General features: G+C 38.2%; 2 protein-coding genes across 4 annotated transcripts in view; one reads left to right on the forward strand and one right to left on the reverse strand.

The window, feature by feature from the left end:
- Positions 1–26459, forward strand: part of dhrsx (dehydrogenase/reductase (SDR family) X-linked) — a 56177-nt gene that overhangs the window by 16462 nt on the left and 13256 nt on the right. Inside the window, exons 2-6 of one of the 2 annotated variants that reach the window (XM_079615756.1) lie at positions 1280–1424; positions 1774–2029; positions 3488–3595; positions 7597–7662; positions 26204–26305. In XM_079615756.1, coding sequence (XP_079471882.1) covers positions 1927–2029; positions 3488–3595; positions 7597–7662; positions 26204–26305 — 379 coding nt within the window. In that variant the 5' untranslated portion in view covers positions 1280–1424; positions 1774–1926. Of the gene's footprint in view, positions 1–1274; positions 1425–1773; positions 2030–3487; positions 3596–7596; positions 7663–26203; positions 26306–26459 lie in introns of those variants that run through there. The other variant, XM_079615757.1, reaches the window with a different exon arrangement.
- Positions 11739–26459, reverse strand: part of LOC307000297 (uncharacterized protein) — a 52540-nt gene continuing 37819 nt past the window's right edge. The window contains exons 12-13 of one of the 2 annotated variants that reach the window (XR_013798010.1): positions 12193–12400; positions 11739–12113 (exon numbers count right to left, since the gene is read on the reverse strand). The gene's annotated coding sequence lies outside the window, so the exon portion shown is untranslated. The remainder of the gene's footprint in view (positions 12114–12192; positions 12401–26459) is intronic. The other variant, XR_013798011.1, reaches the window with a different exon arrangement.

The raw sequence follows: 26459 nt of genomic DNA on the forward strand, positions 1-26459 counted from the left end.
TTGCCAAGAGTGATTGTTTTATTGCTAAATTTGAAAAGCAAGTCCACATAAGATCATTTGAATGTTTTTTTAAGAAGGGCGAAAGCAAAGAACCAAGTGAGTGGTCTGATCAAAGAAATAGGATTAAAATGGTATGGACAATAAAACAATAAAGTAGGCTAACGTTACGGGATAACATGTTAATGGGGTCAAAGTGACATCACCAACCCTAAAAATGTACATAAACCGCGCCCCTGGAACACGATTTATAGATTATCAAGACAGAATGCTAATCAATGACAAGAAGATACACATATGCTAACGTTACATAAATTCATCAACTAACCATTCAGAAATGCCCTGTTGCATTCTACATGTTGTCACCTCCTCTTGAGTCTCTCCACATTGTCAGACTCCGGATTTAACATAAAAGGCTAAACGTTTTTTAAATGTTCAGTGCATGTCTGTGTGAGGTAAACAGACACAAGCTGTTTGAAGCTCCGCCTTTTTTGCCGGGAGCAGCAGCTCATTTGCATTTAAAGGGGCAGACACAAAAACGGTGCATATTTGCTCACCCTCAATGCTATATCAAAATATATGTTTGCTATTTTGAGCTCAAACTTCACATACACACTCTGGGGACATCAAAAACTGAACGCCCCGCCCCCCAGCTGAACTGGAAGTTTTGATTGCACCCTAGTCAGACCTGTCTATTATTGGTTTGAAGCGCTTCAGATGGTCTGTTATTATTGACTGAAGCGTAGGGCTCCACTGCAGTTCCAGCTCGCCCTGTTGCTCCGTCGGCACCTTTTAGCCTACTTCCTACTTTTGGTGGAAAATAAATACAGCGAAGTTGAATAGCCTACTTTATTTTTATTCAACTCAATTACAAGTAAAAGGACCACAATTTAATTATAGCCTACTCAAGAAAGTAGAAAAAAAATATCTACTCAAGCCTGTAACGGCAGTGTTTTTAATAGCCCAGGAAAAAAATTAATGTAGTTTTTTCACTTTGCTCCTTTACTGAACACCATTATTATAATTGAAGACTTTGCACTGTTGTTGGATGAATAAAATTAAAATAGCATGTTTTTTTATGTTTCTAATTTGAAGTGAATAAATGTAATTTTTTAAGAAGAAGAAAAATAAACCTAGGCTACATGTTCCTACATGGTTCATTAGACATGATTGTACAATTGTAGACGTTTGTCTACAAATATCAGTTTATAATAATGTATGTATTATTAAATAATAAAAAATAAACTTCTAAAACAAGTTTTGTCCCTCATCTCAAGAACAGTAGCCTATGATAGCACCTGCATGCTGCTGTCAATAAGGACCGAAATGTCTGAGGAATGTTTCCAGCACCTTGTTGAAATCCACGAAGAATTAACAGTTCTAAAGGCATAAGGGGGTCCAACCAAGGTGTGCAAAGTCACCAGGCAGTGAGTAGCCTATCTATCTTCCATCTTCCGTTTATTCTGCTGCTGTTTTAGTTGAATCTGATTCGGCTGATAACTGGCTACCAAATTGGCTGATTAAAAATACCTGGCCAAATATATCCAACAATTATTTTATCTTATTTGCTACTGTATATTTGCTATACAGTCTAACTATTCTGCATTGGCCAGCTCTCTTTATTGGCCACTAAAAAACTCTCTATCTCTTAGCCTGGCCTAGCCTATCTAGCCAATCTCTTTGGACTTAAATGTTTGTTCACAAAATTTTCCAAATCATTATCCTGTTTTTTGGTAATCTTCACCAGATGCCTTTATTTTCTTTTTTCCCTGGCAGTGGTTAATCCCTGTAGTAAATCGGAGTCCAGACTCTATTGGGTAGTGCTTGTCGTAGGCACCGGAACTATCGTAAGAACAGATGATCCGTTCCTGCTGTAACTTATTTCAACACGGAGCGTAAATACTGAGACACTCCCTGTCATCTTCAAACATGTGGTGGTTTTTGCCTTGTATCTTCGGCTTCATCAGACTCTACTTAGACGGCGTCAAAGTTCTCCTATACCAGCTTTTCAACAAATCGTTCAACCTGCCAGGTTAGATTTGTTTATCGTTATGGATTTGCAGTTGTCTAATGGGTAATGTTAACGTTAGTTATTGTATGTATCTTGCAGCTGTCAAACATTTATTCAATAGTTACAAGATGTATTGTGGGAGCTGCGCTTAAAGGGACAGTTCACCCAAAAACAAATGTTCTGCATCACATTCATGTTCAAAACCGATAAACACCATGAGTTGTGCGGCAGAATGACAGGATCACTCACTCACTTTAGTTGTAGCGCTCGGCCTATTATGGAACAACAGTTGTAATGAATGTGGATGGTGACTGAGACTGTTATTCTGTCTAAATCACTGAAGAAAGTTAAGTAAAAAATGATTACATTTTCTTTGTTGTTAAGCGATTACTTCAACTTTTTCTTATACGTTATACTACTGATACAGTTTGTATATGACACTGTAAATTATATGGCTGCTAAATCGCGTTTGCTGAGATTGCTTTACCTGTTTCTTATTTGTTAACATACTACTGTAAACTTTCACCCATTTACTTTAAAACACGCACACATAGATAGATAGATAGATAGATAGATAGATAGATAGATTAAATTAATAACTAAGGATTTTTACAACCAAAATTAATCAACACTGAATTACATAAGCTGCACAATGACACTATTTTCCTCTAGATCTGCTGTATGTGTATGTATGTAAGTATGTATGTGTATATATATATTACTAACACTAGTATTATTATTATTATTTATAATATTATAATTATTACTTATTAATCTCAAGTTTCTTGAGTTTGATGGCTCGGTTGCAATTGTAGACAGCCCTATACTTCAATTTAAATCACCGTTAAAGGGCAACCATGTCCCAGTGCAAAGCACAAGGATTAGACCCAAATCCTTCCTCACAATGGTCTTTTGATTCAGAAATATTTAAAGCTTTTGAAGCCCACGGGATTAGCTACAAGAGAGAAAAAAAAGAAAGATGATTAAGGAACACTGATTTTTAATACTTTTTTTTTACTATTTGGTATTTTTTAAAATATAAGCCTTACAGTTAATGCATAACTAACTTAATATTATTTGATTTTAACTGGAAACATTTTAACATGGAAATGATAACAAAAAGTGACTGCTTATCAGTGATGATGATTGTCATAATCTCACTGCTTCACTGACTGATTGGACAGTAAAACATCAATTTTGGACAAGTGAACTTGTTTATCAATATTATTAATTAGTATTAATAAATATTTCCCATTAAGCAAAAGAGTGAAGGAATGGTATCACTAGTAGGCTTATCACAAAACAGGTCATGCAGTTTCTACATTTGGCCACTGCACATCCAAAAAAAAAAACACTCACAGAGGGATGAAAGAATATGTCCCAAACAAAGACAGTCCGTGTCAGTGTAAAACAACTAGTTTTTGTAATATTATGCATTCAATTTTTTTCCATGATTTTCTTGCTTTCTGTCTTGCTCAGATTTCCCCAAGCAGAATGGAAAGGTTGCCATAGTTACAGGGGGAACCAGAGGAATGGGATATGAGATTTCCAGACATCTGGTCAGCCTGGACATGCATGTGATCATTGGTATAGTATCATCTCATACCTGATTTCAGATCAGTATTCCACTAGTATTCCACAAACTAACACTATTCCACTGGTGTCTTGACTCCAGCTTAGAGATCCAATCCTGTGGTTATGCAATCTGTTAATTGGTTTCCTGCTAACTTGTGATACTTTTTAATATTTATTTTCCACACCATGTACAGTGTTAATAGCATGACTGGTGTTGAAGGAGCTCAAACCCACCTTCTTTTTCCTTATCTTCATGTTTCAAGCATTTCCTCTTCTTTTTCTTCCTTGTCAGTCTGCATTATCAATACGAGCTTTTTCCTGTAGTTTAGTGACACATAAAAGGCTATTAGAAGGGCTTAAGCAAGAGTAACTCTCCTCACATGTTCATTCAAATGCAGGACAGGGTTCTTAGGGAACTGCATATGCATGAACAGGACTTGACTATATGCACTGGCTGTTTTGATAATATTGGTTAAAGCTCAAAGTTAAAACTGTTGCGTAATTGCACTGAGCCCCATAGAGACAGAGCGTAACGCGTCATAATCTGAAGACCACGCCCACCGGGGGGGGGAAACAATCCAACCGTCTCCATTGACTTTGCATTGCGAGAGGCTGCCTCCTTGTCATTTCTTGCTTCTAACTAAAGACAGAAAAATGCCTTAAAGCTGCTGTGTGACGAGCTGTACAGCAAACAAGCTAAGAAACACAGAAATAAGTTTTTATAAGCTGTCGACCCCAAAAAACGAGTGTTTAAGGACTTAAAAGTGGGTACAGGCTGGAATGAATGGTTAAATAGTGGGATCCTGACACTCAGTATGCACTAAAAACACAGTTACGTGTGCAGTAAGTTAAACATTTGGTCACTGGTGAGTCAAATATCCAAATGTCAGTTTTATATTTCTGTAAGATAAGCGATCCTGTGTTGCCGATGACGTTCTCCTCCAGCGGCGTACGTTAGTTCTCAGAGTAATGAGACACGTTACGCTCTGTCTCAACTGCCTGATCCACTTTTAAGTCCTTAAACACTCGTTTTTTGGGGTCGACAACTTATAAAAACGTATTTCTGTGTTTCTTAGCTTGTTTGCTGTACACTTTGTCACACAGCAGCTTTTAGGCATTTTTCTGTCTTTAGTTAGAAGCAAGAAATGACAAGGAGGAGCCTCTCGCAATGCAAAGTCAATGGAGACGGTTGGATTGTTTTCCCCCTGGGTGTGGGCGTGGCCTAAATACGCTCTGTGTCTATAGTTGTAGCATGAGCCCGAGGTGAATCTGTTCCTCTTAGTAGGTAAACTGTCAGAAAAATGATGGTTAAAATTGAGATTGAGTGTCATTGGGGCAATAAACTGAAAATATATATTTTTGGACATCTACTCCTAAAATGTGCACATTAATCTCTTAACATACTATTATGGACCCTTTAAGTGCTAATATGCTACCTTGATGGGTAGTTGTTAAATTTTTGCACATTCTTTTTCTGATGGTTGATGGCTGGATGTTATATATGAATTTATATGTAAATTGATAATTTTTTTTCTTGAAATAACTTTTTTAAACAATTGATTAAAGGTGCATTCAGTAGTTATTCAGGTAGTGTTAGCATCACTGTTCTTTATATACTTTTGTACTTTAGTCCCACAATGCTGTTAGACACTACACTGTCATCCATCGACATGGATCAGCAAGATCATCTGACTTTTAAATCAGATACTGATACTAGTGAGTTTTAGAGAGGGTTCTACTTAGGATGGGCGATATATTATCGTTTGCGACATACCGGTAAAAATTCGTAAACATACCGCGATAATAACGATAAAGCCTAGCTGATTACGTATTTCTGTTTGGGAGTCATTCGCAGCTCACGTGCAGAACGAAAACAATTGGCAGACGTGAAGTTGAGGTGGAGTTTATCGCTAAACGAGGAACTACCTCTACAATCTGGAACTGGTACACACACACAGATATATTTTCACTTGCCGAAGACTGAGCGCTTGAGTTTTGCTCTTCGTCAAGCGGTTCGTAAATCGCACTGTGGCGAGCAGGACGAGGCCAAGGGCCGTGAGAGAGTGGCGCGAGGCTGGTGGCGTGATTGATAATGAGAGACACCTGCGCGACGCACCGGTCTCGTATCTCTCATGGAGGAGCGAAAGCATAAAAGGAGGAGCAACGACAGTCGATCTAGAGAGGTCAGGCCTGGATTTATGTTTGTGACAGCAGTCGTCCGTGAGGGGCTGCTGTCTTTACTTTCATTTTGTATTTGTTTATTTTACATTTATTAAAGTTTTTGAATGTTCGCTGGTTCCCGACTCCTTCTTCACACAACATCTAACCTTGCTACATGCACCATTTCAGTTCATCCCGATTAATGCACATCCCAATGTGTTTGACACAGAGTAAACAAACACTAGTGGGGCCCGACTTGCCATCGCTTTGCTGAGAGCGTTCAGTGTTACTCACACACTAAAAAGAGAGAGCGAGAGACTCTTACATACCACGCAGAATTGACGTGCTACATGTAAACAATATTATTATTTGTTGTATTTTAATTTGGAATTATTCAGCCTTTGTAAGCAAGCAGAAACTAATGCGCAAACGCAGACGTGATTAATATTCATGAACCCAACAGCTCATCAATCCTTAATGCGGTTTATATTGTTATTAGTAGTAGAATTTGTTGTAGTATTATTATCTTATCAGTATTATTGTATGGTTTTTACATTTCAAACTTGTAATGGATTTGAATTATTATTGTGTGATGTTTTTCAGTACTGTTGTACTATTTAAACATTATCTGCAACTTTTCCATTTCTGCAAGGGCTGGTGTTGGGATTTTTACTGTTTTATGTAATTTATATATTATAGGAGCCTATTTGATAATGGGTACGTTTGTGTTTCTGAGGCTCTGAGAAGAATGCATGCAGCTATCACTTGTAGCCAAAAACAGTGGTGAATGGTACTATTATTTATATATTCCAGAAAATATTGTGATGGTTTTAAGTCCATATCGTTATTGTTCTACACAATTAATTCCCTTGCATGTCCAACAAAAAGAATAACTTCTCAGGATTTTCTCTGTCATTAAATCTTTTCACTTTGTGTATGCGCTACTGTACCAATGTTTACGCTTGGGGTTTTTTTTTGTCTTTGTTGGTCTTTCTGTCTTCTGGCTTCAGACTTTTTCTGCTTCTTTGGCCATACATGCACTGATCCTACAATTGTTTCTGCTGGTAAAACACTATAATAATTAAATTATATTGTTTAATGTTATTGTCAAATGCTTTTCACATCACAAAATAACACTATGCTACTAATGTATCAACAGAGAATGCAGTCAATGAGCATGAGGATTCTTTCCGACGTTTGTAGATTAATTCATTTCAACGTGGCGAAATATATTTTGGGAGTGATGACCTGCACCATACATAATTAAAACACTTTTTATAGAATAGAGAAAAACATTTTCTTCACAAAAAACGATTTTTTTTTAAATTATTTTTTAAATCTTTTTTTTTTTTTTTTTCTCAAAGGGAAATACATACATTGACCGCCACACAACTGACACTTTGATGCTTCAAAAAGTTTATAAAGAGCTAGTAAAAATAATCCATATGAATTGAGCGGTTTAGTTCAAAATTTGTGAAGAGACATGAACACTTTATATGATCAGACTGAATTTAGAGTTTTTTTCACATATGAACATTCATCAATTCACACATCAGTTATGATAAACATCAAGCATGTTCGCTTGACATGCGAGATCCAATGAGGTTCATTCTCGTGTTACGCAGCACGTTTGAGCTTCAGCAAGAATCAAAGAGGTTTGTTTTCGCGCTGCAAGGAAGGTTCGGTTAGGCTTCTGTTCACTGATCAATGTTTATATGTTAATTAAAGCCTAAATTCAATCTGTTCATTATATAAAGTGATCTTGATATTATAATTTTTAAATTCTGATTTAAATTCTTCATGTGCCACTTAATTTGTATATTTAACACCTTTCTTTCCTGTCTTTTCTTCAGCTGGGAACAATGAAGAGGAGGGTCTGGCAGCAGTGAAGAAGATTCAGGAGTTGAATCAGGGAAAAGGTAAAATTCTTGCTAAATTAAATGTTTTTGGAGGGCCTGGGGCTTTTAGCTGGTCTGCTGTGTAAGAAAGGCTCTGTATTATCGAGCATCATCATGTCTACAGCCTCTTCCATCGGTGATCCTGACCTTTACGTTCTCCTTGAGGTGATGATTTACTCCACCACGACCTGATACCACTTAACTTGCAGCTAAACAGGATAATTTTTCTTGCCATGTTTGGACTGGTGTGTTTACTGGAAGAATGTGTGAAAGCAAGCAGAAGAACACCAAGAGAGAGATGTTTGATGATCGTGTTCGCTGAAGAACCATAACCTCATTGTAATGCAGATGGAATATCGAGAGCTGCGGTTCGGATGAAGGCGCACTCGCTTCCCTGCGGTATCCACCCCTCCCCCACGTGGATTTTCAACTGCTAGGCGATAACCGTCGGTTTTCACTCGAGTTTTCATCATTGGGCTATTGAAGCTGAGAAATAATGCACTGAAGAAATGCTGTATTTCTGCCCTCATCTAGGGTCAGGGTCAGTTTGTCTGAAACCGTAACTTTAAATACCAGTTTTGAAATTGGTCTTTAGTTCAGAGACAACAAAAAAAAAAGCAATACTGCGGAGATGTGAGATGTGCCAACAAGAAATGAGTCTTTCAAAACAAGCTAAGGCTTGGCTGGAGGTCTGTTTATGTGTGTGGCTTTAATGCTCAGCATGATCTGTCACTGTGCGTCTCTAAGCTGGTCTAATAATGACACGTTCGCTCTTTATACGGCTACAATCACCTAATGAGGGTTAGACATCACATCCAGTTAAACCGGAGTTGATTTAGGAAAAAAGATAGACTGAGCTGACAAAGATAAGACATGTAATTATAATGGGCTTAGAAGGCTGTATGGGAACTGTGTTTACTGCTGCTCAATTGGACAGTCTAAATGTTGCTGTTGGGAGGTTATTAAAAATGAATGCTGTGCCAGAATGTTGCTGGTTTAAAAGAAGTTGGTGTGGTCAAAGAGGTCACACTTGAAAATGTTTACTTCAATGTTTGTCTCTATTTCCTATAATAATTTCTTTTGCGCTTGAATCACAGTAAATATTGCACTAAAATTGCCAGGAATGTGTTGCTTCAACAAAAGCATCATTATGACATGCTTATAACTGTAATTAAATGTGAATTAAATTTACCTTGGGGTGCCCAATTAATTGAAAATACGATTATTGTTACCGCAATTAACAAACAAATCATGAAAAGTGTTGAATCTTTGTCACTATTAACGACAACAGGTCCTGTGTGTTTCACTTCTGTAACTGGAGATGTGTAAACCTGCAGCATTAGCTTCAAGTATTGTTGTATTGCTTGCTTATGCATTATTTATTAAAATTGAGAATAATAGTTTTGTATTTCATGCTGCTAAGTGGGCCAGTGTGAAGTTAGGCACTGTGTAGAATGGCAATAAACTGATTTAGGAACACAGTTCTTGGCTTGTTTTGATTGTGTAGCATGCATTATGAATATGACATGCAGTTGCCTTACACAAAAGTATTTTAATATAAATGATATCCTTAATTTAATCACCATTACAATATCAAAGAACATATTAAGGAGCTATTTTTGAACCCTCATTGGACCATTGTTGCATTGACACTATACATATCTTACATTAGTTGATTTTACGTGTTTTTATACATTGGTCTGTGATACATTTTGTACATTTGTTGTTGCAAATTTTGCTCACAATGGTACAGTTTTCTAACTGGCTAAGATGAGGTTTTGTTCAAATTGTGATGGTTGTGGAATAATTAGTTAGAGTGGGTTAAATATTATAAATGTGCCTAATGTTTTGCATTAGCCTACTAAACATGACATACTGCTGTTTAAAAGAAGAAATTAATACTTTTATCCAGCAAGGATGTATTAAATTAGTCAAAAGTTACAGTTAAGACATTTTCATTGTTACAAAACATATCAGTTTCAAATAAATGCTGTTCTTTTAAACTGTTTAATCCTGAATTTTTTTTATTATGATTTCCACAAAAATATTTAGCAGCACAACTGTTTTCAACATTGATAATAATAATAAGAAGAAATGTTTCTTGAGCAGCAAATCAACATCACAATGATATCTGAAGGATCGTGTGACCCTTAAGACTGGAGTAATGATGCTGAAAATTCAGCTTTGCCATCACAGGAATACATTTCATTTTTTTTAAGTTATTTTAAATTATAATGATATTTCACAATATTATTGCATACCGGTACACAATATTATAATATTTCACAATATTATAATATTATTGTTTTTACTGTGTTTTTGATTGAATAAATGTAGACTTGGTGAGCATAAGATACTTATTTTCTTATCAACCCCAAACTTTTGAACTACTATAGCAGTCAAAGTGTTGGCAGGGCAAGCAAAAATTTGAAGTATTCGCCCAACTGGGGTACCAGGAAAAAATATATTTACTGTGTAGCCCTTAAAGTATCGAATTTAGATAGCTTTAGTTGAATGTACCCACGCTCAATTGAACTGAACCACCCAAAATGGCACAGGCCAAGCTCATCACGGGGTCACACTGACCCTTTACTCTGCAGCTCCAAGATAATGTCCATCTTAGACAGATAGTGCTGAGTGACTGATTCAGGGCAAAGCGCTGCTGGCAGGCACACTCGTCCCACGCTGATCCGCTCTTCTCTCTTGCCCTGACAACACAAGGCAGACGTACAGAGCTGAGTCGTGGCAGGCGGCAATACACCCTGTCAACACGTTATGGATTCAGTCACTCTGGATGGGCGGACAGTTATGTTCTCAAGGCTGTTTTTCACCCCTCCTCCGCTTGTCTCTTTCTCCGCGCAGCTGCTGCAGCGCTGGATCTTTGGTGTGATTTCTGATTGACAAGGCCTTTGTAGCTCATCACAACGGTTTTCAGAAAGTGTCTGAGTCAGATGTTAGATGTGGTCATGGAGCCTGCCATAATGACATGCACTTTCAGAGTTTACTGTAGTTGTTTGACCAAAATGTGCTGATATGTGACATACATATTATATGGCCATCGAATGTCTGTTTAAATGTATCTTCCTCTGCTTTGCACAGACGGACTTCATCTCAATCTACATACTGCTTGTCTTAAAAAGCATGCAATATCATGATTACATTGAAGAAGAAGAAGAAAAAATTATATGGTTACGTCCTTGTTCTCTTTTGGCTTTTCCGATTGTAGAGATGTGGACTTAAGGAATACGTTGCTTCTTATGAAATGCAGTGTTCTTCGCCAGACATAAGCCCATAGTTCTACTTTTGATTAATCTCTTTATAAAAAAACTTCGTCCAGAATTCTTGAGGATCATCCAAGTTCTTCTTAGCAAACATGAGGCAAGCTTTTGTGGTCATCTTGGTGTTTCCACCTTGCTACTCTGCCATGGATACCTACTAGTTTTTCCCACTATCTTACTGATTTTAGTTATGCGGTTTCGAACAAAAAAAACGGTTCGAACAAAAGTAATTATTTACTGCACAAAAAGGGGTCTGTGGCATCAAGATTCATGATACTCAGTGCTGGTATGCTGTCTCACTACATTCTAAAATTGAACTGTTTACAATAAACCTGTATGTAATTGTCAGTAGGACTTGGTGAGAGTTTATTGTGGTACCTGTTGAAAGCCAGCTTACAGCTGATGTGAAGAGCAGACGTCTGCACAGCCAGAACCTGCACAGAACCAGTGGAGTCAATGTTTAGTAAAATGTCTACTTGAGGGCTCATTGTAGGTGTGACGGCACCCTACCGCCTGTGTAATTAGACAGACGCCCCAGCATATGGCCAGAACACACATTGTGTGTCAAAGGTTCACAAACGTTTAAAAAAATATATTATAGAAACACCGGCACATATGCACCAAACAGGAGGTTCATACATATGTGATGTGTCAAATACAGAGTATTTGATAGTGTTTGTGCATATAACAGTGTGTTATATCATCTGTTTTGCATGTTTGTAATATAACAGTCATACATTTTTTATCTTCTGCGTCTTCATTATAATAGAAGGGTGACACTGCAATTATGAGTGAAAAAAACAGCCCATTCCCTTCTTTATCTCCATCCTTTATTGATCTGCTCTGTCTCTTCCTGTCTTGCTATGGAGAGATAAATCTTATCATCCCTTCTAAGATGTACTGCCCAATCTGCATCTTCCATCTACATTTTCAGAGACCTGTTGGAGTCCGACTCGACTGACAAAACCCCGCATCTCAGCCAGAGCTGTCACTTACCCAGGAGTTATTCTCTATCAGTCTTCCTCTCTTAGGAGCCTGTGTCTGATTTACTGGCAGCATTTGAAAATGGAGAAGGGGGGAAATGTCTTTGTTGGTACTTGAAAATGGAGGTATGCCAATCACAATGGCCTCCAGCTGGCACTGTACCTCTGGTGCCAAGATGACCTCATTACCACACTCTTTGGCACATCCAAACTGAAAATGATAAGAGAAAGAGCAAATAAGGATGAGACGGGTATATTCTGTGGTGGGTCGTATCCCCAGACTAACTCACCTCTTATATAGCAGACCTGTTGGTCAGGTGCCATCAGGAAACAGCACTCATGAGTTCTGCATGGGCTCTTGTGCTCATTAGTGTTGCTCGGATTCTTAATCAGAACAGAACATCTGCAGGCATTCCTGTCCAGCAGCTCTTCAAAAGGCACGCCAGCGATCAATCATGCCAGGACAGACAGCTCACGACTGAAGGGCTTTGAGAAAGTCTGGAATGAAAAGCATAGAGTGGAAATACACAGACAGAACTTGCCATCGTAGAGTTTCTAAAGGTTTAGATTTTTGGAGAACACCAGGATTATTGGTTCTGGTCTCTCTTCAGGTTCAGTCAAAAATAGGGTGATTTATTTACATTTAGTCCTCTTTTCAAGATCCAAACCAAGACCTCTTTAAGTGGACATAGACCAAAAAGTGTTTCTTTAATATTAAATTGAATATTTGAGTATAGGGCTGTTAAATTAGTGATGGTATTGATGAGATTAATTAAAAATGTTTTACATATTTCAGCATGCAACTTTTAAAAAAATTATTACTTTTATTCAATACGTTTATGATATTCTATTTGAAATAAATGCTGTTCCTTTGAAATTTATTTGGTTATGAAACAATCCTGAAAAAAATGCTTCACCGTTTTAACACAAATATCAAGCAGCTAAACTGTTTTCAACATTGATAATAATAAGAAATGTTTCCGGAGAACCAAATAAGCGTATTTGATTGATTTCTGAAGGATCATGTGACACTGAAGACTGAAGTATTGTCTACTGAAAATGTAGCCTTGCCATCACATGAGCTGTTTGAGTAGCTTGCTTTTTTCTGCTTTTAATCAATTTTAGTATAGCATGAAAACGCACATTCAAACTACATTTTTATACGGTTCATATGGTTATTATCTCCAAATTATGACCAGAAATGGATACATATATTAAGTCTGCTGTGCTGTTTAAAACAAATAAAGAATCAATGTAGGAGAATAGTTATCATGTGCCAACAGCGGGAAACTCTGTATATTCGTGCAGAGTGCAAATGTCAAAAAAATCAATTCCGATTTGAAGCCAAAATGTCCATCATGGCCTCCTAATCATCCCTATATACTCATTGGCTTCATAACTCTGTCCCCTCTCTACCAATAAGCTGGTGTGTGGTGGGCGTTATGGCGCAATATGGCTGCCATCACATCATCCAGGTGGATGCTGCACATTGGTGGTGGTTGAGGAGATCCCCCCTTCTTTGTAAAGCGCTTTGAGTGCATAGAAAAGCGCTATATAAATGTAATGAATTATTATTGATATTTCAGGTTCAACCAAGTTTTCCACACTACAATGGGCAGCGGGGGAGGAGGAGTTGCACTGTATGTCTGCAACAACTAGGGATTGGAATTGATAAGATTTGATCAATATCAATGCTACTGACTTATGCTTATCGATCTGATTCTTTAACGATTCTCTTATTGATTCCTGATAGCAGTAGTCAGTAGACGTATGCTTTTTTTGGGGGGAAATAACAAGTGTTTTTTTTCTTTTTCTTTTAAAGCTTACAATTGAATAAGCAAACTGTTCTTGTTATGTCATTAATGTAATAAAAAATGGAACCTTATTGTAAACTAAACCGATTCAGACGTCTCGTGAGTTCAGTGTTGGAAAGATCAGTTGTTTTAACCATTTATTAAAATGAATTGGTTCAAAGGAGTCATAGTTTGCGAATTGGACGTGTCATTATCGGACGTGTACGTGTTGTGTGATTATCCCAGCAGTTAGGAGGGACATCCCGCCAAATAAATTAAGAAGACAAAAAAAAAAAAAAAAATCTACAAGAACGAAGTGGAAGAACTGTGCTGTACTAAGCCAAAACAGTGGTTTACGTCTGAGAAGGCATTAATGGGGATGGAAGGAGAATTAGAGAGATGTTGTGTCTCAAGATTATAACATCTTGCAACATGAGTGTGATACCTTTGCTAAGCATTTTGCTTCCGTGTGGGATCAAGTGATCCACACTTCTCCCTCTGAAGATGATGTTATTCACAAGCTGTCAAAGTGGTTGAATACCTCCCCTGAGTATTGGGCAAGTTAAAGCTAGACTTCGCAAAATGAATGCAGCGAAGGTCCTGACTGTATTCCTCCTTGGGTCTTAAAGACGTGGCATGTGATATCTTTAACACATGCATTCAACATAAGGCTATGGTCAAAGCTGTTCCTAAAAAAACAAAGCCCAGTTTTCCAGAAGATTACTGCCAGATCAGTTGTGTTGAAAAAAGTATATGAAGGAATCGTCAGAGATGCCATTTTGGACAATACAGTCACTAAGATTGCGCCATCGCTTCATGGCGAACAGATCAACTGACACTACCTTAAATAAGATTTTACAATACTGGCAAGAAGCATTTAATAACAACCACAAAATGGACATTCATGCGGTTTCTGTTCATTTCACACAATTGAGCATTGTCAATTGCTTCATGCTCTGGCTGACATGCATGTCAAATGCCCCGTTGGCTCATTGTGAGGAGTTATCTGAGTTACAGAGAGCAAAGAACAGGGTTCCTGTGTGTCTAACTAATATCCAATTCCAGCTGGTGTTCCCCAGGGTTGGACTTCTATTCCCTCTGTTCTTCGTTATCTGTATAAACAACCTAGATCCATGTCTGGCTCCCTCAGTATTCATAGTTTAGGAAATATGTTGATGATCTAACAATCACTGAGCTTCTAATGGGATGGCTATGAATGGGGCTAAGATCATGGATATGGTAATCAGTGCCAGGAAAGATGACAACATCCCCTCTCTTCCTTCTCCTGTAATTTCTGAACATGCAATCAATAAATGTTTTTCATTTAAACGGCTTGGGGTTCAAATATCATCTGATCTGCCATGGGATGCCCACATTAAGTATATTATCTCCAAGACATTGCAATGAGGGTCTCCCATGAAATGTTTTAAAACAAATATACTTAGGCTAACTCTCTAACTCATAAGAGAGGCCTTTAGGCAGTTGAGTCATTCATGCTTTCATTTTTTCACGACTTGACTATTGTAACTCTCTATATGGGACTATATAGGAGTTAGCCAGACAGCACTGCTGCGGTTGCAGGCAGTCCAGAATGCGGCCGCTAGAGCTAAGTTCTCGCAAATATGAGCATATTACACCAATGTTATATTCACTTAAGTTGCCGGTGCGTTTTAGAACCGAATATAAACTTTTATTATTTGTTTTTAAATCATTAAATGGCTTGGCGCCACCATACCTTGCTGGCCTGCTAAAACGGCACACATCTGCTAGATCTCTTAGGTCCTCTGATCAATTGCTCTTGACTATTCCCAGATCCAGACTAAAACTAAGGGGTGATCTGGCTTTTTCTGTCGCTGCACCTAAACTGTGGAACATATTACTATTGCATATCAGAATGGCTCCAAAAATATCCATTTTTAAAACTTGGTTAAAATCTAATTTGCTATCCCGGGCTTTTTATCTCGATTAGGTGCCGAGGCATGTTTTTAATTTGTGTCTACTTATTTGTATGTTATTGTTGTACTAGTTTTCTTTGTATGATTAGTATTTTATTTAAGTTCTTTGTACAGCACTTTGGTCAACTGTTCTTGTATTAAATTGTGCTTTATAAAGAAAGAAAGAAAGAAAGTGAAGGGAGGGTTCAAAATGATTGCTGTCAGATAATAGGTATTCTGACTTCTTGTCTCCCCTTATTGAGTGAGTGGCTCGATGAGGCCACCATACATACCCTTACGAACATACTCAAGGACAGTTCACTTTATTGCCTGTGGCTCCAAGGACAGTTCAGTTTCTTGCCGTGGCTCCGATCTCTACTTCAATTCGTTGAAACAGGAAATATGTTGTGCCAAGGAGTAAAACAAATTTAACTTTATTTTATTCCACGTTCTCTTAAATTGTTTTATAAATTACATATGATGTATGATGCATTGACTGTGTGATGTCTTGACACATTTTAGGTTGTGCTGCTAATAGGAAATGTAACTGTCCTTTTTTGGTGCTGCAATATCCTGTCTTGTCAAACTAACTGTTTGCATACATACAAAACACCTCTGACACAGGTGAACACCTCTTCAGATGGCCTCAATTTGGTTCACCTTAAAGTGGTTTGCTTTGGTGCATTCATATGCCAATTCATGCCAACTGTTATAAGACCTTGGAACTAACCAAGTGTGAAAACACCCTCAAGATCAGGGGTGCCAAATCCTGTTTCTGGAGATCTACCTTACCTGCAAAGTGTAGCTCTAACCCTGATAACACACACATGAATCTGCTAATTAAGATCTTCAGGAGCACTTTATAATTACAGACAGGTGTGTTAAGCAGAGCTGGAGCTGAACTTTGCAGGAAGGTAGATCTCCAGGAACAGGAATTGGGCACCCCTGCTTTAGATTGTCTGTATTGACAATATTGTTGTGGAAAAAGCCTGAAACACAGCACATTTTGTGAGGGAGACAATGTAGAGCTATCGTACATGGGACTGCTATGCAAGCTTTAGTCATCCTTTTCGCCTCACACCATAAATATGTCTCTTATATATGCACAACACAGAGAGAGAAACCTAAGGGAGTACACAATACATCATTAGAGTTCTGCCCCATGAACATGTCCTGATATACCCCCCACCTCCCCCCAAAGACTCATTCGTACACACTCAGCTGTATCTCACCCCGCTGCCCTTTTATTCCATGAGTCATGATACACAATGTCACCACAGAGAGACATCACTCTTACTGTTTATATCCCCTCAGTTTAATACTCTTTCGGCCCAGTGTCATAAATTCAAATCATTTAATGTGTGTGAAGGGTGCAGCTAGTAAAGTCAATAGATATGTTTCCATCCAAAGTTGTGAATTTAAGTTGCAAAGCATAAAACATTTGAGAATAAAGCATTGTTTCCATCCAGTGAGTCAAAGAGAACAAAAATGTAATTTCCTGATAAACTGGTGATAAATATCACTAAGAATTAAATTACTTGCGTCTCAGACCACGCAGACAAAAAAACATTAAATGTGTTATCTTGCTTTCGGAGGCAGATGCTGCTGTTTGGAAACTGGAAGGTAATTATACTGAACCACTTTGGCTACGTTCAGACTGTCAGTCCAAATCCGATTATTTGTGTCCAATTGATTCTAAATTGAATCTAAAATTATTGACGTCCACACTGTGTATCGCAACTGTTCAGATCCGATTTGTGTGTCCATGCTAATCTTTTGTTTTCCGGAATATCTGAATTGGTTTCTATGGCAATGACTTTGCGATGGTAGGCATACATCAAAAACCACAACATGGAGGGGTTTGCAATACAGATGTTGTCTTATTGACAGAATGACAATGTGTAGCCGCCGGACTACTTCATGTTATGAAGCAACAGCAGAAAGAAACAGAGGCTAGTATGCACTGCTTTATTCCGTGCTGTCGTCTCAGAAGGTTTTAAAACATATGTCTCCGTTACATATACAAAACATATCGCCATTTCTGCTCGTCTGCAGAAGCGACTTTCAGCATGTTTTGTATTACAACGTCTGAGGATTACGTTTTATGCGCGTGAGAAATCACAAAAACCGATGCTGTCAGACTGAAACGGATTTTCAGAAATGCGATTTGAATAGGATTTCAAACCACACATGAATTTAGCTAGAAACTAATTTGTACAAATCATATTTCGCGTGATTTTTTGCCGTTCACACTAGCTTAATCTGATCGGATTTCAATCGGATATGCACATAAATCGGATTTGGACTGACAGTTTTACATAGCCATTTGATAAAAGACATTGCTCAGGCATTTCAGATGCTGTGCAACGAGATTGGTCCGCTGGTTAGTCTAGCTGTAGTTTACAGCATTCTCATGAACTACGTAATGTAGTACAAATTGACATTTTATGACTTGATAAGGCTATAATTACTGCATGGTTTCATTAAAGTTTAATATTTTAAACAACATTTCCCCAATTGTTTAATTAAGCCACTAAATACCATATAATCTTACTAACTGTTTCCATAAAAAAACATTGTGCTCTCCCTAGATTTTCCAATTAAGTAAACAAGTGTAACAATTAAAGTGCCTCTTGAATCACAACATGTTTAAGTTGGCATGTTACAGAAGTTGTGATAGCCTTTTCATCCCTATTGTCGCATATATCTGAGGGTAACAGCTTATCGGCCAAGAAAAAATGTTGGGCGGAACTTGATTTTGTCCATTGTGAATTGATTTGTTGTTTGCTATTGCTGTGATCTCATGTGAGTGACAGCTTGTCCTGCCCAACACATTATCAGAGAAAGGAAGAGATGTCATTGCAAGAGGGAAGATCAATTCTTTTGATTAAAGATTACAAGGGTACATAAATTTGGTTCCACTTTATTTCGATAGTCCACTTTAGACATTCTACTAACTATAGTCTATAAGTAACTTTGCAACTACATGTCAACTAACTCTCATTAGAGTATTAGTAGACTGTGAGTAGACTGTTCGGTTATGGTTAGATGTTAGGGTTCGGGTTATAGAATAAGTTGCCTTTTAGTTGCCAAGGAACTTATAGTTCTTACCAGATAATTTTTACCAGATATTAAGCAGACAGTCTACTAATATCCTAATGACAGTTAGTTGACATGTAGTTGCAAAGTTACTTATAGTTAGTAGAATATTTAAAGTGGACTATCAAAATAAAGTGTTACCATGAAGTTTAAAGAAATAGGCACAGATAAATCATTTATAATAAACACTGCAGTATTCCATAAAAATAAGAGTAGGCCATTTGGATTTTATGGTGACTTTAAGCAACAATTAAAGTCAAAGTCACGATGTAACAGAAGTAGCAACAGATCTTTTCTTCCATATTTTTACATACAGTACGTTGAAGTGAAACATGTAGACAGGGTCTTGTTTCAATTCTCTAGTTGTTGATTGGATGGAGGCAGATTTCAATGCGAGCTTGCAGTCAATTGTAAAAAAGAAGCGAGTTTATGCGAATGAAATGAGTGGAGAAATTGTTTGTTTCACAGGAATAGTGATATTTTGATTGCACATTACAAGGACAAAACATGTTAAAGAATAAAATGTATGCATGAATGAAGTGTTCACACAATAAGATCAATAACATGCATTTAGAAAATGGATAGGTTAAATTTTCATTCCAATGCAACTATAAATTATGCATCCCAAAAACGAGCCTTTTAACGAAGACTAGTTGTCCTTTTTGCTATTGATAAGTTGTCGGAGAACACTCTTTTATTTGGGAATGAATGAGTGGTTTTTGTAATCAAGGGTTGCTAGTCAGAATGGCATTTCACACTCTAAACTGGGGTAGTGTCGGACGATTAATGTAATGTAGTGGGTAATTGCTGTAATTGTGTAACTATAATTAGTTTAATTATGCGGTTGAGTACTCAGCGCTGGAAAGGTGCACTCTGTGCCAAAGAGCTGAAAGGAACAGATACTCACATTTTATCACTGGTATAAGAGCTTCACTTCTAAGTCACCAATGAAATAGTATATAATTGTAAATCTTAATGGGAAGGCCAGACAGACAATATTTTTCTGTTTGTATGATAAATAGATCTGATGCAGCAAGGGCATATTATCTCCCGTTTCCATCTGCAGTTTCTATACTGCCATCAGAATCTCTGTTCATTGCACCTGGTTTTCTCATCCCTCCTGCCATCCCGTTTACTCCCTTCCCTTCATTATTTTTCTGGGCTGATCTCATGGATTGATAGTGTTTGGTTCAAGTGCACTGTAAGGGGACCAAAGGCCATTCCATCCTTACAACCAATTTCGATCAGCCTGAGATGGGCTATAAACCTTAAAGGTGTGGTGCTGTTTATCACAGTAATTCTCAGAAATGAAGAGGCCTTGAGGATTAGAGAAGTTTTCATGAGGCAGGGTTAGATTAACTGCTTAACTTTTTGTTAGAGTAATACCACTTAGCTAAATTCTGGGTTATATTATATCATATGAATAATTTTTGTTTGCCATACACTGGATGTGCAGAGATGCAGCCTGACAGACATATTAGAAACTGATTTAGTTATTTATTTATTTTTAACATCATTGTTTTTTTGTAGTTTATTTAGGGCCCTGTGAAATCCAATCTTTTTTCTCCCAATTTGTTTTTTCACTTTAGTTTTTCTGGAATCCATGTTTTATGATTTTTTTTGTTTTTTAGGTCTAACAGTAATTCAGGTACAGAACTTGAATAATCAAACGTAAAATAACATTGCATAATCTTCACTGTATGGATTAAATGTAGATCAATCCTTGTTAAAGCTACAAAAGTTATTCAGTCAAAATAATTTAGTGATTTTTTTTCTTCTTTGATTAACTTTGATTAACCCGGGGTGGCCAATCAGATGTAAGGGGTGTCTGGTGCCAAGCTGGACACCCTATTGTCTGTTGAGCACATGCATGCAGTGATCTCGTCAGTTCAACTTTATATCTACTCTCTCACAAATGCTTTCATCATAACTAACAGTTCGAAAACGATGTAAATAAGATTCATTGTATAGTATAGACAGCGTCATTGATTATGACAGGAGTTTTGGTGACTCGCATGTGATTGACAGCTCCGATTATAAAGGGAGCATTATTTGGTCACTTTCTGTATATAATTTAATCCCAATTTTTAAAAGATTTTTGAAATCACATAGTTGAAAATAAATAACCATTTCCTATGGATCCTTTGGAAAGTAATGTTATTTTTAGTCCAGTGATCCTGTATCTCTCTTCTCTCCTTCTCACCTCCGGAGCCAAAGAGGCGATGATGCCTCAATCTGTTTCTGCAGAGGTGGTCTATGACACTATGACATAATAATGTGACAATCTGAAACGAGATGTTTGCTGAGCTTGGTTTCATTAAAAGCCGTTTTGACTAACAAGGACATTTTGAGTTCTGAAACTTACAGGGTGTTTTAATAGTACAATAATCACTTATATGTTTTTCAATTCATGATCCTTTAAAGAAAAATACGCTTTTTTCATTATTGATTGGTAAAACATTGGCCAATTTTATTTTATTATAGTAATGTATTAATAATCTCAGTGTTAGAGTGACTTCATCAGAAAAGCAAAGGCAGTGTGCATGGTCTAATATATTGCAGCAGTCTGTGAGTGATGGCAACATTTTTAACATTTAGTTATTTCATTTGAAATTTATTTGAATTTAGGTTCATACAACAAGACCAAACAGATTCATTAAAAATAATTCTTTTTTGTTTGAAAATATTTAATTGTTGATTTAATTTAGACCATTTAGCTAGTCCAATTTAGTGGAATTTTAGCTGAAATTTAATTGAATGTTTTTACAAACTAATGGAATGATTAAAAACTCAAATGTAATAAGGATCTAATTGGAGTTGCAGTCATTGTAAGATTATCACCATTCTTTTGGCTTTTTTATTTATTTATTTTTGCACACCATCTGTTTTTGATGACCATCTTACTCTGTTTTGATAGGAAAGTAAAGGTGAACGCTTTGTCATAGTTAACCTTGCCTCACCTCACTATAATTCAGGGATGGGGAATTTTTTTTTACAAAATACCAGGATTTGCATAACATGACAACGAAAGCTGATTGAAGCAGTGATGTGCATATGACTAGAGTATTTTAATGTAGCTTCTCATTTTAATAAGCCGAAAGCCCAAAGGGCTCTTTGAGGTAAACACAACTGCATTCTGAATCACATTAGAGCAACAAAAAGCTTGGGTTTCAAGGCTTATAGGTTTACTTTGCCTATCAACAAAATGCGACAAAAAAAAAAAAAAAACCTGAAGGGTTTTCTACCTTGTCGAATTTATACCCTGAACTTGGACATGTTCTGGCACATTTATCAACATCAGGCTAAACACGTTATTTAAAAAAGACCACCTTGAACTGCATTAGCTTTATCGCTGCTCTTTTGGAAGGCCTTCTGTGTACATTTCTTGGTCTCCACCCCGGCAGGCATGTAATGGTCTAATTCTCACTTGGGAGCCATTATTAGCTCAAAGGTTAGTTCCGTCAGACTGAATGAATGATATGCCTAATTAAAGTTGATGGAGAACAAGAACAGGAATGATGAGTGGGCAAAACTCTAGCTTCTGTTTCCACTATTGGGATTGTGACCTCGTTTAACAGAGAAATAATGACACATCAAATTATTTAGATTAGGTCTTCCATATGAGCCTGTTCATTCAAAATGGAGTAGATGACAAATTTAAAGCAAGTTAATTAGTGTTACATCAAAGAAACATGACAGATTGATTGTTAATTGACACGTTTCAAGATTAGTAACATAAACTATACATTTAAAATGAGCAGAACTTGATTTTAAGTTAAGATGTACTTTGTAGTGAGCAGTATTGCCAAGACTTTATTGATTAAAAGAGTTATAGTCTTGAATGCAAAAGCATTTCAATTTAGTTGCACTGCCTGGTTCAGCTAGATATTATTACTTTTTTTTTTGTAAGTAAGCTTGGAGCTGATTTTTGGGCAATTATAGTAATTTTGTTGGTTTCAAATGTTTATCTTAAAAGAAGCGATCATTGAAACACTGCCAGGTCATTTGGGATGATGGGGAAAATGTTATTTTGACCTTGCGTGAGTGGAATAATTTGCATGCTTTGAAATTAGACTAATTGAACGTGCTTTGATGTACAGACCAACAGAAAAATGTTATTAAATGAACTACGACATGCATGAGAACACTGGATGAATCAAAAGAGAATTCAGCCTCCAACTATTTGAAACCAACCCCTGTAAAACAAGCTGACAAGCTGAGTTTACTTGTTTTATTTGAGGAGGACAAATGCGTTTGACTATGATGAACTACATATGTAAATATACTGCATTCAGTATGGCATTTAATGCTGTTGTTATATTGAATACTGTCACAGTCACCACCTAGTTTTCTTACTCACTGTCTTGTGTTAGTTCCTGTCTACACTACAGTTCCCAGCATTCTCCTTGGCCCACACCTGCACCTCCTTCACAATTACCTGCACCTGCCAGTCATCATGGACTTCTCGTTATCATCTGTGTATTTAGTTCCCTCAGTCCTCGTCCGTTCTACGTCGTAATTTGTGTGTGTAAGTTATATTTGTAAGTAAACACTTGTATTGGAGCCTTCTGCCTTCCTCGTCTTCTTCTGCCTGCACACACCCTGACAGAAGAACGGACCTTTAAAAATGAACGTGGAAGATTGGATGTCTCAAAACGGTCGCTCCATAGAAGACTATGTGGAGGCGTACCTCGACCTTTATCAAAGCGTGAGCTGGGATGAGGAATCTCTCAAACAGCAGTTCTGGAGCGGGATGGACAATCGCCCAGATGCTGCTGTTGGGAGATGCACCTCTCGAGTTCATCGACCGCACCTTATGGTTATGTGGATCCTCCCTCACTGTGGGAGTCGCCGAGAACCCAGAGTCTCATCCTGCCGTGACCGCTTGTCCAGAGTCTCCTGTTTCCCCATCCCAGGTCCTGAAGAAGTTGACTTGATTGACTTTTTTTCAGAGCCCACAGCTGGTCCCGTCCAGCCCAGAGCCTGCGCCTCAAGTCATGCCCGCCGAGCCCGCGCATAACGTCATGCCCGCCTAGCCCGCACTTCACGTCAATCCTGGCGAGCCTGTCACAACACCAGAGCCCGAATTTCCACCCAGCCTCCCTCTCCCACCTCCTCCCATCTGCCTCCTCTCTACCCTTCCGCCACTGCCTGACAGCCCCTCTGCTCCTCTCTCCACCTTCAGGGAAGTGGAGTCACCGTGGATCTGCTGGCCTACTGCTACAGCCTGGTCGGTGGATACCCGGTCTCCACCTCCGACCTCCGTGACCAGAACTCCGCCTCAGCCCAACTGTCCATTAACGTCCCCTTGGCTCTTACCTCCTTCAGCTCCTCCGTGGTCCATCAGTGCACCAGTTCCGCCAGGCTCCCTCGTCCCCCCGAATCCACCTTGGTCGCTCGTCCACCTTCTCTCACCTCTGGACTGAACTCCTCTGGCTACGCCTCGTCCCTTCGTCCCCCTTCGTTCTCCCTTCAGTTCCTCCTTGGTCCTCACTCCCTCTGTCTTCACCGTGCCCTTCTGTGTCCCCGCCTGCACCTCAGTCGCCAGAGGCGTCGGCCCCGCCATGTCCCGCTGGATCTTCGGCGTCTCCTGGGCTCATCGGCTCTCCAGCTCCACCCTGGTCTCCTATCCCACCTGCTCCGCCCCTGTCAGTTGGCCCCCTGGTGTCATCATCCCTACCTCCACTATGGCTCCTCCCTCCATCTGCTCCGCCCTGGCCGCCTGCTCCGCCCTGGCCGCCTGCACTGCCTGTTCCGCCCTGGTCCCTCTTGCCCTGTCTTCCTTCACTTGCTCTTCGTCCTTCTCCTGAACCTCCTCCCTCCGCGGTTGGCCAATCTACGGTGCGAGGACGCGCCTACTGGGAGGGGGTAGTACTGTCACAGTCACCACCTAGTTGTCACCACTTAGTCGTCTTCCTCACTGTCTTGTGTTAGTTCCTGTCTACACTACAGTTCCCAGCATCCTCCTTGGCCCACACCTGCACCTCCTTCAGAATTACCGGCACCTGCCAGTCATCATTGTCATCATGGATTTCTCGTTATCATCTGTGTATTTAGTTCCCTCAGTTCAGTCAGTCCTCGTCTGTTCTACGTTGTAATTTGTGTGTATCCTGCCTGTATATATCACTAAAGTTATATTTGTAAGTAAACACTTTTGTATTGGAGCCTTCTGCCTTCTTCTTCTGCCTGCACACACCCTGACAAATACACCTCATTGCTGTGAATGTGTAAGTGTTTAAATCGATTTGTATCCAGAAAATGACTTGTTCAGCTGATGAAATGAAGATCTTTCTCAGAGGCCTCATATTATTGGATGATTCAGTATTCCATTTGCATGCTTGTGCCGTCCTTGAGCAATTCATTATTTGCGCTTACCAGGTTGTGTGCTTTTCAGAATTTAATTGAATATGCCTTTTAAATACCACTTCAGTTACTGTTTTTGCATTGGTTGATTTTGCGTTGCGCAAACAAGAAGCATAAGTGCAATTCAGATTTTAATGTAAGGCAGTAAAATTGAAGTGAAATTCAGGGAAACAAACAAGGAATTCCTTTTTTTTTTTTTTTAGAAAAGCTACATTTTTCAAATCAATATGTTGGCAAAAAGCCAACGTTTTGTAGAAAGTCTGTAAAGGGATAGTTCACCCCCATTATTCTAATCATTTACTCACCATCATGTTCGTTCAAAACCTGTATGTCTTTCTTTTTTCTGTGAAAATTTTTTTTTGGGGGAAATGTCTCTGTACTTTCTGTTTGTTTGTTTTGTTTTTTTTACAATGGAGGCCAATAGTAACCAAATATGTTTAGTTACCAACGTTCTTTAAAATATCATCTTTTGTGTTTTGTAGAAGAAATAAAGTCAGAAATACAGTAACAACATGAGGTGAGTAAATAATTGCAGAAGTTTTATTTTTTGGGTGAACTATCCCTTTAAGTTTGAAGGGTTATATTGTTGAATTAGTTTGAATTGCAATTCAGTATATTCACCTTCCAGCTTTTCAGAATTCCTACATTAAAGGGATAGATCATCCAAAAATGAAAATTACCCCATGATTTACTCACTCTCTAGCCTTCCTAGGTGTATATGACTTTCTTCTTTCAGACGAATACAATCAGAGTTATATAAAAATATGTCCTGGCTCTTCCAAGCTTTTTAATGGCAGTGAATGGAGGAAGATTTTTTTGAAGCCAAAAAAAGTGCATCCATCCATGATAAAAGTAATCAATTCTGGTCCATGGGGCTAATAAGCCTTCTAAAGCAAAGCGATGTATTTTTGTAAGAAAAATATCCATATTTATAACTTTATCAACTAAAATAACTAGCTTCCGGCAGACAGTCTACGCAAGTTGACTTATGCCAAAAGAGTAATAGTTGATGCGATGTATAAGGTCAAGGGAAGGGTTACTCTTTCGCCATTAATCGATGTGTACGTTTTTGTGCTGCTTTAGTAATGATTTTGTAATCTGTTTGCTTTCAGTGGAGTTCATGTACCTGGATTTGGCCTCTTTGACATCTGTGCGGCAGTTTGTCCAGAGATATAAAGCCACAGGTTTGCCACTACACGTCCTTGTCAATAATGGTATGTAAATCCCTGAATTCCTCTAGCATTAGGCAACTTTTCCCATTAAAATGCATCAATAGACCACAGCAATTGTGCTGTATTATTTGTTGTTATTGTCATATTTGCAGTGTCTAACATTTTAAAATGTTTATATTTATATTTCATATTTATT

Source organism: Phoxinus phoxinus (assembly GCF_949152265.1).
Source record: "Phoxinus phoxinus genome assembly, chromosome: 6".
Classification (NCBI taxonomy): domain Eukaryota; kingdom Metazoa; phylum Chordata; class Actinopteri; order Cypriniformes; family Leuciscidae; genus Phoxinus; species Phoxinus phoxinus.